General features: G+C 39.4%; 1 protein-coding gene across 1 annotated transcript; it reads right to left on the reverse strand.

Moving 5' to 3' along the window:
• Positions 1-583: 583 nt before the first annotated feature.
• Positions 584-13,595, reverse strand: RAB21 (RAB21, member RAS oncogene family). Its single transcript, XM_030447890.1, has 7 exons — positions 13,121-13,595; positions 6,658-6,717; positions 6,363-6,470; positions 4,802-4,865; positions 3,952-4,006; positions 3,440-3,528; positions 584-2,059 (listed from the first exon to the last, which is right to left on the reverse strand). Exons 1-7 carry the CDS (start codon positions 13,265-13,267, stop codon positions 1,920-1,922), a joined length of 663 nt encoding a protein of 220 aa, XP_030303750.1. The 5' UTR covers positions 13,268-13,595; the 3' UTR covers positions 584-1,919.
• Positions 13,596-15,603: the final 2,008 nt, after the last annotated feature.

Below are 15,603 nucleotides of genomic sequence, written 5' to 3' on the forward strand. Positions count from 1 at the left end.
AAAATTTGGAACTTCTATTCTGAGGAAATGCCAGTCTTAAACATGGAGGCTCACCAGTTTTACTTGTTACATCAATATTTTATCACCTAGAAAAGTGACTTGCATCTAACTTTATGTATATGAAGGTACTGGGTTTATATCAAACTGATCTGTTTCTCAGCCTTGGCAGGGGTCACTGTTAAGTTAGATATAATGCAAGAATGTTAACTCAATGGCACTGCCATTTTAGATTCAGGCCAACACTCTGTGCAGTCAACAAACTGCACTATTAGAATCTTCACTATCATGAGCAAACCACATTTGTTCATCATGCATACAACCTCATCAGAATAGCACACCAGTAAGTTTAAGTATCTACACCATGGTTTAGAAAGATTTAAAAAATGCACCAGGGCCAGTCTGTATCAAAGCCATCTGTTATTTCAGAGAAAATAAAAAATCAGGTTGAAGACAAGCCACCACTTGCACATCCGACTGATGAGTTCCTACTATTCCTTTTATGCATCAGAACATACCCACACCATTCAGTGCATTCATACACAATACTAATGCTACCCTTCAGAAAAAGGAAGGCCACGGAATATTCTGTCATAGACATCACCTTTACTGTTTTCCAAGCATGACAACTTTAGTAAAAAAAGCCAGAGCACAAAACATTTTGAAGTTTCTGCTACCACCATTTGTGTTCCTTTGTGATAATAGTTTATACACTTAGTTTCTGAAAACCCTCCTCCCAAAACTTATAGGGGCTTCAAAACACTTTACCAGAGAAAGAGCAAGTCGTAAGTTCAGTCTAATATCCCCAAAGCTACAAATAGATCTGGCAGGTTTCATCTTTCACTTAATGACTCCAAATCAGAAGCAGTTCTAGTTAGTGTTAATTCGTTTGTTAACTCAAGCCCTGTAATACAGGGGAAAAATTATGCTTGTTAACAGTTGATAATGCTGTCCTGGGACATAAATTGATTAATCCAACTTAAGAGTTTCCCACACATCTGGTTAACTGGCTACCAGACAGCTGAGGGTCAAAATGGCTTTGACTTTCTGGGGATATTCTGAAGCCAAAATAATTTCAGAGGCAAGATCTATGCATGCAACCATTTTAGCTGGGAGCCAAATACCTCAACATTAACCAGCAGCCTAAGGAAGCATTCACTTGCCAATGAGGTGGTATTCTAAATACTGCTGCTTGCCAGAAAAGGATAAAAAAATGTAGCTATGAATGTGGTAAAAAAAAAAAAAAGCTGTTTTCAAATAGGGGAAATAAAATGAGCAATTCAACAATACACATGAAAAGCTTGCATCTTTCACTGACTTATTCACTTCACAATCACTGACAAGACTGATGTACTTTTTTCTGCACCTGCAATTGTAAAAGCAGATAAAATTTCTAATATGTAATTTACAATGTATTTGCCAGCTTGGCATAAAGGATGAAGAGAATATCAGAGTAGTTGACAATTATAAGCTTGTGAAGGCCCAGCAAAAACATGATTTCAAATATCTGCTAACTTAAAAAAAATTAATTTGCATTTTAGAAGTGATACAATTCAATCTACCACAAAATACAAAGAGCTGCAAAAACATATACCATTCCAACAACAGTGTATAAGTTATTAAATAATGATCTGATTTAAAAGAATATAAATGAAGCCTTTAAGTAGGTCTTTTCTACATGCATTTTATTCCTCATTAAAGAAAAATATGTAAAAAGGCCATTGGTAATTGCTTTGTTAACCACTGTAGAAAATGCCAATTCTCTGGTCACAGATGCCACTAGTTTAGCGCTTAAGGTCTCTGCCGTGTTACATGTGATAATTTTTAAATACTGTTAATTCTATTACTCCATTGGTAAAGAATGCGTGACTTGGAATATGGCAGTCTTCATACTGAGAGGGCAGTGATGCACAGTTTTATAATTATCCAGAAGAACAGCACCCTCCACTGCTCTGTACTTGAGGCTCATCATCAATGATCTGTACACCACGCCTTGCTATTCCTGACTGACTGGAACCATTCCCTCTTGCTCTTTCATCCACTTGAGCAGTTTCTATCATTCCTGTAAAGGAAGAAACGTATTAGGTGACATTCTACTGAATTGACACAAGACTTAGATCCTAATCTATTTGCACAGGGACAAAACTTCAGATCTCCTATTTATTATAGAAACTAAGTACTCTGGTATTACATGGCATAGCTGCAAGAACATACTTAAATCTTCTTAAAGCACCAAACATCCAGAATCACAGGTCTTTTCCAGCTGTGGCAATTCTAAGATCAGTGTCCAACTGTCAACATCCTTGCCAAATAAAATATATCTATCAATATCTGTATCACACACTAGAGTATGTCCCAAAGTGCCTCATTTACATGTTTTTTAAATACCCCCAGGGATGGTGACTCCACCACCTCCCTGGGCAGTCCATTTCAATGCTTAACTCTCTCAGTAAAATTCTCCTCCAATCTAGTCTAAACCTCCCCTGGTGCAACTTCAGGCCATTTCTTCTAGTCCTATTATTATTTGAGAGAAGAGGCCAGGACCCACCTCCCTAAAACCTCATTTCAGGTAGCTGTAGAGAGCAAGGTCTCCTCTCAGCCTCCTCTCCTCCAAACTATACATTCCCAAATTCCCTCAGTCTCTCCTCATAGGACTCTTTGTTCTCCAGACCTTCACCAGTTTTGGTTGCACTTCTCTGAACTCACTCCAGCACCTAAACGTATTTCTTGTAGCAAAGGGCCCAGAACTGAACACAGCAGCTCCTGTGTTCAGCTAAGGGAGACCTTAGATACTCATGTCTGAATTTAATGATTTCAGGAGCTAGAGTTACCCATATCATTCTGTCAAAAAAAGAAAACAATGAAGAGCAAACACCCAACATAAATGCCACCCCCCCCCCCAAAAAAACCACAAACAAACAGAAAAACACCTCAACCTACTCTTCAGACGTGCAGAAGTTTAGCTTAAATTCTTGTCTAAGTACACAACAAATAGGACAACTTCCCTTTGATAAGTTTTATCCCACATTCCATGACTTGTACCATTTACATAGACTACTGTGTTAAATTTTCATTGTTACAATTTCAAGTTTATTATTTGCAATTTTTGAGATTTTTTTCATAGGTTGAAAGAGAGGGCTTGAAACATGCAATAGTGAGACAAGTCACAAAGTTTGATTTCAAGCTACTAATTACACACGCTGAGTGAAACCACAGGTGCTCCAAAGAAGTTGAAAAAAGATATTTTTGATACACAGCAATACTGTATCCATACATCAGGGTTCCATAGTTGTTACAGTACTGGGGTGTCTTGCAGTAGATATAGATGAAGTCAGTTCTTAGTAATAGTTTAGATTAAGTCTTTTATATAGGGTTTTAAGCATTATGAAGCCCCCAGTCTTTTGTGAACAAGCTCTTTACCAACAAACTAGATAATACCTACTTTTACAAAGGTCAAGAAACAGTTCTTCAATTCCTTTGTTCTGTTTAGCTGAAGTATGATAATGTTTTGCTCCAACAGATTCAGCATACCTGTAGGAATAGATACAGAACTTAAATGTACTGAAGCATTCAATCTTCCTGAGCCACTTTACATGTGCCAAAAAGATGATCACAAGGGGTTTATTATGAGTTTGACACATGCTGATTTTATGTAAAAAGGGAATTATGTGGTTAAAACTGCCATGATTCATGAAAGTCAGTAGATAAAATAAACAAATTTTCATGTCTAGAAATTAACTTAAAATGCAAAAGTTTACTTTGATCCTGTAAAACTCACAAATCACACTTGAGTCAGTAAAGACATTCCAGGAATCAGATACCAATAGAACACTTAAGGAAGTTGCCTGCTAGGCACTGCTGGTTTATGCCTGCCAGTTGTTAACAGCATCACAAGATTATTACTCCAACATAATTCTGCAATGACCGTTGCTATAAATAATTGGCGTGACTTACGTTTCTGCTTCTTGCACTGAAACATGTCTTTCTTTTTCCAAGTCTATTTTGTTACCTGATGGAAACAAGTTATTCAACTCTTTGTACTTCAAAATTACCAAAGAGAAAACAGTCACATAAAAACATTGTACCCCATAGTTTTGCTACAAGCTGCCTCAGTCAAGACTGACTCTCACATAGCACATTTTTATTTAAGAATCCCTTTCCACTCAAGCATTCACAGGCAATGAAGTTTATGAATTCTACCTCTGTAGAGGCAGAGAGATCAGGATAGCTAGACACTTCCATATAAGCCACCAATCTGGCCTTCCATTTTAATTTTGTAATTAAGCAGCTCGTCTATACTGCAGAGCTAGTTTATGTAGAATATTCACACATCTATCCTGCTCAAAGTGTTTTAATCAGTAGCTGATTTTAAGCCTAAACCCAGTAGTTCTCTTGCATTGTTTGCATTGATCTACCCAAGCTTTAAGTCTCATTCCACCCACCAAATACTTGATTATCAAAACAGACAAGCATCTAGTCTATGCCTCTGACAGCAACAAGAAACCACGATGTTTGAATACTTGCAAGTATAATACATATCTGAGGTTTGTCTTTGTTAAGACTACAGTTTGCAGGTGTCTCTACCACGTACTTCTGACAAGGTATATCATTAAATAGATTGTTTTTCCAAACTAGCTTATTTTCCTTAGTGTGATCTACTGAAACTTCCTATTTCAAATTCAGTTGGATTTAGAAGTTAACACAAACTTAATACCTTCCCAAATCAAAGCAATGTTTTGAAGATGCTATTTATCAAAATAAACATTTCTGAGTCAATCACTAGAATCACATTAAAAACACTTACCTACTATACATAAACAGATTTCATTTCCCAACATTTTTCTTAATTCCTTAACCCAGTTTTTTACCTGCAAAAAGAAGAGATATAAGTTTATTTTCACATGACATAGTACTAACTTGGGCACTGTGGAACTGACCCATTTCCTTAATTAACTTTTAAATCTAAATGTGAAACAAACATGTTTAAAGCAACACAGATTGACAAAAATACTCTTCACATAGTTATGAACAGCTCTTGTTGAGCATGTTTTAGTTCACAGTTGAAATTAAGAGCAAAACTTAAGACAACATGGTTCAATTACTCCAGAAATACAACTCACCACACTTGTGTTAGTCCCATTCAAAAGAACAAGTTCACAAGTTCACTGCATTGGCCACGTTAGGTCAGGCATGAGATCTTTTATCAACAGGCACTTACTGACAGATCACAAATGGTACTTTAAAGGCAGAGGTACCTGAACTGACCTGTTCAGGTTACATTATAACAGATTTTTTTTCCTGAGAGAACAGATGGGACAAGAGTGTTGAAACAGCTGATGGTAAGGAATCTGTGATCAATTCTGTTGTCATGCTTTGTACTTGTATGATCACTGCATTTGACCTAGGGACTGCTATTTTAAGGGACTTTAAGTTGTGAAGAGAAGAAATCACTTGAAGAACCTAAAAATAATTTGTGTACATGATACCAATCATGTGTGCTTAACTTTTGCAAATCAACCTTCCTTCCTTTTCCTGAGAATTTAAGTGTTTTTAAATCATGAATTTTACTAAGTAGGGCTTAGCATGAAAAGACAAGTTGTAGTACTCACAAGTCATCACAATTCTGTAGGTGGGGGGCAAGCTTTTAACTGCTAGCACAAGTGTTTACTTGCTCAACACTTAGACTATTTTAAGTGCTTAAGCCATCATGGAACTACACCCTCATATGACTTCCATTGCTGCCAAACCAAGCCTTTCCCATATAACCACCATTTCTCACCCCTTGACACAGAAGTCCTAATGGTTTTGTTATGAGCTTATCAGTGACAAACCCACTTCGGAAGGCATCATCAGTTTTCAGGTTTAAGATCACCTGCTCAGACTGTGATCAACTGATAAAACTAAAATCATTTACTATCAAATTACAGGCTCTCATGAGGATTTGAAGTCCAAATACTTTGTACCACCAAGAAAGTAATGTTTCCACCATCATGTATTGCAATTTCAGAGTTCTCATATCTGTAAAAGGTCCCATCACTTAAAATATTAATAATTTGATTATTACAGAAGAGATGAGTATCGCATACTATCTCAACAGTATAGTTTATGCTTATAACCTGTCACAGGTAACCCATACATTTAATTCTCTCGTGGTCTTTGACAAACCTTGCTAGAACTCCAGTAAACTGAAAAGCCAGCTTTCAAAAGAATACTAATAAAGTGTATACTTCCATTATGTATTCTAAATCTGCAGATCTAATATATATTACAGTTGCTGGAAACAGAAGACTCTCATTTATACACTCATCTACCAGATTAGCTTTCAATCCGTTTACATCTTGCCCAGGTAAAAATCTGTCCAGTACCTTTTGAAAAGAGTCTTCATCTGTTATATCATATACTAGAATAGCACCATTAGAATCCCGGTAGTAGATGGGCCCCAATGCGTGAAATCTTTCTTGACCAGCTGTATCCTGCATTTAAAATATACTTGTTAGCATTTAACACAAAGCAAACAAAATACTTCAAGAAACTTAACAAATGCCTTGAAAATTTACTTTATTAAATTCCTAACATTAGAGTTCTAGCAAGCAAGCCCAAGTAATTTTTCAGGAAAGTATTTGAATTAGCTAGGTGAGAGAAAATAGGAAAGTAACATACCCATATTGCAAGGTTTACTCTTTTCCCACCAATATTTAGCTTCTTCGTAAGAAAAGATGCCTGGAATACAAAACAGATTATAGGTAGGTTTTACATACAAATGCCTCATTTGACTTCAGATTAACTTACTAATAAAAACATCTAAATCAATAAATGACAGATTTGTGTATCAAAATACTCTTTAAGCCAGAAGGATGAGTCAGTATTAAGCCAGTTAGTAATTTCACTAGTTTTCCAGGAATGTATTCTAAGTAAATTTGACTTAAACCACTCATTTACTACATCTTTTTCCTGTTGTTCTGAATGCCTTGGGAAGGATAAAAGTTACATGGAGTCTGAATTCATGATACTGGTACGTCTAAGCTGAGCTCGATGCATTTCACAAGAGAAAACGAAGTTTTGGTAGGAATCAGCTTAACAGGATTTCTAGGTACTAGAAAAAATAAATTGCTTGATTTTATAGAAAAAAGTCTCAGAACACTAGTGTTCAGTAAGTTCCTTCTTCTCCTTCTTTTCCCCTTTTATGTCACAATATGTTTGAGGGACTTTTTTTTGGTCATGGTATGGTTTGGGTTCGTTGTAGTTTGGGGTTTTTTTCTGCTATTGTTCCTGAAAGCTCAGCAATACTCTTCCCAGCTAACACACAAAAGGAAAGCAAGTGGCACAATAAGAAAATCCTCAGAATAGCATACAAGCTGCTCTAAGAATTACACTACATTAACTTTTGAAACATTTTACAGGACCAGAGCATACTGCAAGACTAGCCTAATTTTAGTAATTCAAGTACATGTCTATTCTCCAGCCCTGCATGATCCACATTTCAAACACCACTTCTGTTACCAACAATGTAATTCAGTGACTAAAAAGGGGTGTAAGCTAATACAAATTTAATAGGCTAGAACAGGGTGTGAAGGAGTTGATACATTAGTAACCTGCTCCAGTTTCTCTGAAGACTAGCAGGAACACCTCAGCATCAGACAATTCAGTTGCCAAGGGTTACCTTCTGTCTTTTTCCTTATATTACACTCAGTTTTACTTTCAGCTTTGCCTAAATCTGTGTTTAGATAACAACAAGTACTCAGTGGTATCTTACATGTTCAACCCAGGTTATTTTAGCCTGGACTGTAGCAGCTCAACACAAGCTCTCTGTATGAGCACGGACCAAGCACTGAATTGACCACAAGTTGTGTATGCAGGAAGTGCCATGGGCCAGATAGGCTGCTTGGACTAGCTTACTGCTTAACTACCTAAGCAATCAGCAGGCACAAAGACCACCATGGTAGTTCAATTTACACCAGCCTAAACACCTCTGAAATTGCCTCTCTGAGATGCTGCCTGTATTGAAGTCATTAATGCTAGAGCAGCTCCTGATCTTGAGGTACTTCCCCAGCATTATCTCTGGCATCTGTTCAACCTAAGGTGAGATGATTCAAGAAACTTTCCTTTTTGAAGTAAAACGTACTTTCTTCCAAAACTTTCCACAAGATCTGACAAATAGGACAAATAGAAAGAAGACAGATCACAAGAAAGAACCTTTCAAAGAGCAAATGGCAAAGAAATAATCATTATGACCACTGTATTCAACATAACTACAGCATCAATGCTACCCTGCAAGACTTCAGTGAGGTGTCTTGTCAGCTTCATAAAAACTTCCAGAGGGCATGTTAAAAGTATTTTTCATGCTAACAAACAGCTTAGCAGCAAAGCAGCAAATCTTACCAGGAAAACTATTTAACAAAAAACACAGAAAGTAGTTTACAGCCTTCTGCTATCTGTCCCTGAAGATTAGTATCTAAGTCTCCATATCATAATTTGTTCTACTGCACCATGGTCTCAAAGTCAGAAGCTTAGACATTACTTAGAAGTTTTAATTCACCACCATTCAAACCATATTAGGAGAAGGTATGGTTAGGCTCAATTAATCAAGCTCACCTGACAAAAGCTTGCTGAATTACAAGATTGGAAACCAGTATTTGTAATGTAAGTAATGAGCAGAAAGCTTTGTGAACATGCTGAGTGTAACAGCCAATACTGTATTACAGAATAAATGTTTCATTCTTCATTATCTTCATATACTTGAGGATCACTTTTAGCAGGCTCCTTTCTTGGATAACTTTGGTGTATTTACCACTGGTAAAGTGCATTTTACATCCACTGAGGCAAACACCCCAAAGATAAAACATCTAATAAATGCTTTTTAAAACCCCCTCTTCAAGTTCCATTTGTCTGCTGGAAAAGCAAGGTTACTTCTCTTCACTAACTCTGAGGTTACAGACAAAACAAAAACAAAAAAAACCAAACCAACAAAAAAACCACCAAAAAACCAAATCCAAAACCAATAATAAAGCAAACAAGTGAACAGCAAGACTATAGCTTTTAGAAATCTGGGGGAAACCCAACATGGAAGGAAGAAGGAAGAGTCTTAACCACTATTTTGAAATAGTTTAGGAAAAAAGTCAGTTGCCAAGACTCTCAAAGCCTTTGAAATCAGTGCTCTGGACAGCATTACGTTGCTACATATAAAAAGAGGATTCAACAATTTTCTTAATTTCTCAGTAATTTACTATAATGAGTAATACAGATTTAAGTCTAAATTGTGACTCAATGTAAAATCAGTAAACTCCTGTCTATATTATTGCCATTACGGTGACATCATTTTCTCCTCAGACTTCCAAAAACCAACAAGTACATAGGACCACAGTTATTTCAGAGATAACTCTTTGAAGTAAGGAGCTAATTTCAATATTTTGAATCTAGCATCTTATGACTGCTCTAAAGAATACTTTGAAACTTAAAAGGAAAAGATAATTACATTGTAAGAGCCAGAATTCTATTCTCTTTATGAGCCTGCAGAAAATATTTTTCTTTTAATTCTTTCTTCTAAGTGAAGAGTTTCACATGTCCCTGTTAGAAGCTGATAGAGGGGCCTGAGTAGAGCATAAGGAAGACTGAGATGGAAAAGATTATCTTGCAAGTCACTGAATAAGAGCAGGTATATGTCACCTGCCTCTTGACTTCATCTTCAGAGACAGCGAGCTAGGCATATGAATAGTGCATATAGCACTGAACTTCTCTCCATTTCTATTTTCTCTCCAGCTATTTTAGACAGCCAAGACATCTTTTCCAGGTTAGGCAAGTCCACCAAAGTAATCAGGATCTGTATAGTATGATTAGCACACCAGAGGCTCTCTTGGTTTGGATATGTTACAGTCCCCTACATCTGATAGATTCCTACACAGAAGTTGTATTTGTCTTGAGTAACTAACAAAGTTTATACCCCATTTTTGTCCTGCACTGGCAGAGCGGTTGGACTTGATCACCTTCAGAGATCCCTTCCAACCCCTGACATTCTGAAATTTTGTGATTCTTATTCCAGAACAGTTTACTTGATAAAATAATTCTAAGATATAAATTGCTATCAAGATGAGAGCACTGCCCTCAATATTTCAATCAATAGGAACTAATTCTAATTGTCCCACCAGCTTCAACAATAGGTCATAGACTCTATTTATTGCCTGCAAAAAATTCCTACCTTTTCTGCATCAGCTTTTCCACATTAGTGTAGGTAATTCTTTTCATATGTGAATCAACTTATATGATTGACCTTAATTTCAATTTGCAGGTCATCAGTATCCTAAGTACATGACTTCAAGCTAACAAATCACTGCAACACATCCTGGCAGCCTCCTAACCTCAGTGAAAGGAAGTTCCAGTTCACCATTTCTCTCTAGCTAGCTTTTAGGTAACAGAGCCAGGGGAGGGAAGACAAACTGCTCCCCTTCACTAACAACTTTGTTACAAGCACGAAATAAATTCTCCTATTTGGGTGTTCATAGGCTAGCTTCACAAAAAAATATTTAAGTGTTAAAATTCAGATAGGAAAGTATAGGTATACATCAGATAAAAGATTCACACTGACCAATATAAAGATACCCTGTGCTCACCCCCATCATCAGCCTGTCCAAACCAGGACAACACTTCAGGATGCACATGCCAACATCACCAAAGTTTCCAGAAGAATACTGTCTCTCCACCACTTTTGTTGCAGTCAGATTGGAATAAAGCAGTATGAAGCATTTTTGTTTGTAAGTCAGAGATTACTGTGGATAGGAGAAGATCACTAGCTACCGAGAGGAGAGGTTCCCTATGATTCCCATCACTTCTTCACATCACTGTGGCCCACTTGGTGAATCTAATTTTTGCTTTACTAGAACAAAAATCATTTGCTGCAATACTTTGAACTGATGCCATGAAACAAAGCCACCTTATCAGATTGAGTCTTTAATCTTAAATACAATTAAAATTAGGATGTTTTGCATAAATGTCACTTAACTGCTTAATCAGATACCCTGGTTTCTCCTTGTGTTATTTTTAAGGGTTGTTTTAATTTGCTAGTGAAACAAAATTATTGCAAATTTCATCTAGAACTAACTATAAGGTAAGAAGTATTATCTTCATTACTCTGTGTCCTTGTACCCTCCAAGTATGTATGATGTACACTAAGACCCAACAACAAATGATACTGTATTTGGCAATCAAGAAGATGTAAATGTGATGAAGGAGGCCCAGAACAAAGAAGCAAATTAGTTGAGAAACAGTGCAGTTAAAAAGAGCAGGTATCAAACAAGAACCTCATCAGAATGGAGAAACAAGATGACAGTATCAAGCATAAGCATGTTCTTCCACTCTTCTACAAGCACACAGTCTCCCTCTTCACACAGTCAAAACCAAAAAGCTCTCAGATTATAGTATCTAGATAAAGGTCCGTTTTATGATATCTTTGACCCAAGTTTGTATTCCAACTCACTTTTTGCTTCTAACTTTAGTTTTTTTCACTACAAACTTAAAGAATATGATTACCAAAAAAATATTGAACTGCATCACACAACCAACTACTCAACTCTACTCTTCCTGAAATGGAATCAGAATTCAGCTATATATGATAATTTCAATGCAATTTAAATGATTACTTGATACTACACTTCAGGTTAAAATTACAACTGCATTTCAGATATCTACATGCTTCTTGTCATTTCTGTCGTGTGGCAAATACCAATCACCTCTATGGCAAACAGAGGTACAATTACCTTGCTGTAAATACCACACACCATGCCCAGTAAATCTAACAGCAGAGCATGAATATAGGATTCTCTAAGACAGGCTTAAAGTATGTTGGGTTTTTTAGCTCTTTATAGAAAAAATGGAACAATATTCCACTTATGAAACATTCACTGTATTGCTTCTATTGCACCTCTGATAGTTTCTTGTTTTCAGTATTAACTTCCACTACTAAGTAATTCTGAGATAGGCAATACAAAAAGATCTTCCCCTACCTATGCAGGAACAAGGCAAAACTATAAACTACCCCAATTTTTTTTTTCACCAACTCTGTATTCCATACCTCACAGAACCTCAAAACCCACTAATGGCCCATGTGATGTCAGAGTTTGTTTATTTTAAAAAAGTTTATTCAGAGCAGTGTCTAATTTAAATTGACAAACCATACTTTCATATACATGCTCAGAACTGCTAAGAAAGATGCTGTGCAACTGCAAATAAAAAGAAGGAAGGAAGCCAAGACATCCAAAAAAACTTAACATACAACCCACAACATTAAGTTTAAAATGTATTTTTGGATACCAGGTACCATTTAAGCATTTTATTTTGTACCTTGGCATGCATGCCATTCAGTGCCAGCAGATAATGAGCATTACTTTCAACCAGACACCCTGTCATGTTCCATAAGTGGAATATCACCTTTTAGTTCCTTATAAATTATCAGATATTACTGCTGAGAATCAGGCAAAAACGAGATAATGTGGCAAGAAAGTAAACCTTAAGAATCTTTTCTGGTATTAAATCATAAGCCTTAATCTTATAAACGATTTTGGGAAAGCTGTTCTCTTTAAACACTAGTATCAAGGCAGTTTAAGTATTACATTTGAGAATATGAGTAAGACTATAATTAAGAGAAACGCAGCACATATGAAAAAGTAATCAATCCACTATCAATGGTTACAATAACAGCATCACTTCCAAATCATGCTTCCAATGAAGATCTAACTGGAAAAAAAAAAAAGTCAGCATTCAGAATGAAAACGAAACCTTTAAGTACTGAAAGCGTAACCAGGTGTAAAAAGAACCAGCACTTTAGCACTTCCAGCAATCTCGGCAGGTCCGCATTTAAGGAGCTGTAGTGGTCAGCGAGGCCTCCGTTAAGCAGTAAAACAAGACGACAAACACCGAAATATCGGTGCGGGTTACAGAGCAACGCTTCATGACAGGCAGGGACAGTCCGGTAAGCGCGATGGGGCGGCCAGGGTCAGACCGGCACCAGCTAGCAAACCTAGAAGCTATGCAAAGGAAAGGGAGAAGAGAAGCAGACCCCCACACCTCGCTCTAGCCTAGTAACTCCGGGTAGGGGCTCCCCGCCCGCCCGCCCCCGGCCCGGCGCGGCCCGCACCTGCAGGGTGGTGATGTGCTTGTCGTTGAACTTGTTCTCGCAGTAGCGCAGCACCAGGGAGGTTTTCCCCACGCAGCCCTCCCCGAGCAGCACCACCTTGAAGGAAAAGCTGCGGCCCCCGGCCGCCGTACCGGCCCCCGTCGCCATCTACGCCGAGCCGAGCCGGGCCGCTGCCGCCTCACATCCAACGGTCAGCACCCCCGCCGCGGGGCGCCGCCGCCGCCGCCTCTGCGACCCACCACCACCTTCGTCGCCGACACCGCCTACCGAGACGGGGACCCGCAGGGGAGCGGAAGAAGGAACGGCGGGACGGGGAGGAAGCGGGAAGGCGCCGCCGAGGCCCCGGGAGACGGGGTTCGAGGTGAGGGGCACCGAAAAGCCACAACGTTTGAAGGCGGCCGAAAGCGCCTTCCCTCTAATGGCGTCTTCTTCCTCCTACGTCACGCGCCGCCCGGTCACGCGCCCCTCCCGCCACCAATAGGGAGGGGCGGAGGCAGAAGGGGGGAGTGGGATGGGGGGCTAAGAGGCCCCACCCAAAGGCGGTGGAGGGGCGGGGGGCGGCCCCACGTCAGGCAGAGCCTCCTGAGGGGCCTGGCTGGCTGGCTGGCTGGCTGGCTGGCTGGCTGGCTGGCTGGCTGCGGAGGGGTGGGGGGTGCCGAGCCGAGCCGGGCCTCGGCTCGGTTCGGTTCGGTTGGCTCAGCTCTCCTGTGTGAGTGAATTGGAACTGTAAATCGCGAATCAATTGTGCCCGCCTGGCGGCGTCTCTGCCCCTCACTCAGGGGCTTGTGCGGCAGGAGGAGGGCGGGTGAATGCCCGCCTGACAGCGGATGGGCTTCTTCCCTCACCCGTAGGGATGGCTGGGGAGGAGGTAGCTGTTTGCAGAGGTCCGCCCCGGGGGGGAGGGAAGGGGAGAGGAGGGAAGGGAAGCTCCTCCTCGGGTGTATCCCGGCGCAGCTCCTAGATGTTCTCCCCCGTGCCCCGAAAGGCTCCGTGCGGGCAGTGGTGAGGCGGTCCTCCAGACCCGAGTTGACACAGGGCTTTACCGTATCTAGAAATAGAGAGATAGCGACCCATGCATGTGGGAATTTGCTTTTAAATGTCGCATTCAGGCTTCCACGTGCCGCAAGATGTCACTGACCAAGCATCTCTCCTGAGAGCAGGAGGCCAAAGCCTCCGACTGACGGATGATAAACCTCACAAGTACAGGTTTTGTTCAAAGTTTCAGTGGCTCTATCCGTGTGAACTGAGTTGCATGAGTATCTAAATGTTTGCAAAAACTCTCGGTAACAAAATGCTTTAAAACAGATGTGGGTGCAGGTGATGAAAAAGGCAGCAAAAAGATGTTTTGCTGTCAAAGTCCGATAGTGTTTCCTATGCTCAAGAACTGTGTAACTGCTTGGTAAAACTGGATATTGTTCCTTAACTTAAAGCAATCCTCACAAATCAATCCAAACCAACTTCTCTCTAGTGATCACTTAGTGGTTAGAAAAATCATGCTTGTGAAAAGGCATCACAGCACAATTTCCTTTTTCTCTGTCAGCTATTATAAATGATCTGTTGTGTGAGAAAGAATAGACGAAAAAAAAAAAAAAAGATAATGTGCCCAGGAGAACAAAGATAAATCTCCTGAAGCAAGAAGCCTTATTACTAAACAGCATTAGATTCACGAAATGTATTGGCATGTTAGTATTCTTTCAGGCTGAATACAAGGAGGTAGGACTGTGTTCTGATTAGGGTTGCCAGAGACAATGGAAATCAATTCTCATAAGCATAAGGTGCTTGCAGGGGAGCTGTGTAACTGGTTGCAAAGGTACCTGTGAGGCACAGGGCTGTGTGGAAGGCTGTCTTGAAAGCTGTTAGCAAAAAACCCCTTCCTATTCTTGTAGCTTTTTACTGTTTTCAACAAAAGCAGGTTCTTTGCATGTTCTTTTTAAATGCACAGGACTGTGCTGAAGTGTACAGCTGATTTGTAGTTTTCAACTTTTTTAACAGAAATTATTCATGGATCAGTTCTATCTTACTTGTTAAAATGGAATCTTCAGCATGGGTGATTTTTCATGGATCTTCCTTAAATTGAAGTGTATTATTATACTGAATACTCAGATGGAAATACAGGCTATCTTCCAGAGAACCAAAGTTTTGAACAGGGCTAGAGCAGAGACACTGTCCATGAAGTCCATGTGCTGAATGAGCCTGACAGCATAACTGTGAGCACTGTTTCTCTGATAGAGGGTACAGCAAAGTGTAAGACACCACCTGAAGACCAGTTCCAGCAGACTGCATTTCTCCAAGAATTCCCTACCATGGTGGAGAATCAGTTGTGTCTTCCCACTGGCAGTAGGCTGCTGTGAGTAACTGCTGTATTCCATCATTTCTGTTTACTCCTCTGTCATCTGGAATGTGTGACTACTGATTTTCCTATGTGAAAAGACCTGTACCTTCCAGAACTTCAGCCACTGGTTCTAAATGAAATCAAAAGGCTG

Source organism: Calypte anna, chromosome 1, assembly GCF_003957555.1.
Source record: "Calypte anna isolate BGI_N300 chromosome 1, bCalAnn1_v1.p, whole genome shotgun sequence".
NCBI lineage: Eukaryota > Metazoa > Chordata > Aves > Apodiformes > Trochilidae > Calypte > Calypte anna.

Excerpts from the sequence above, each read along its gene's own strand:
- RAB21 (XM_030447890.1), bottom strand. The coding sequence starts at position 13,267 with ATGGCGACGGGGGCCGGTACGGCGGCCGGGGGCCGCAGCTTTTCCTTC. Across the intron at positions 3,529-3,951 it reads TCAGTGCAAGAAGCAGAAAC|GTATGCTGAATCTGTTGGAG; the intron begins GTAAGTCACGCC and ends CTATTCCTACAG. Across the intron at positions 2,060-3,439 it reads GTTTCTTGACCTTTGTAAAA|GAATGATAGAAACTGCTCAA; the intron begins GTAGGTATTATC and ends CTTCCTTTACAG.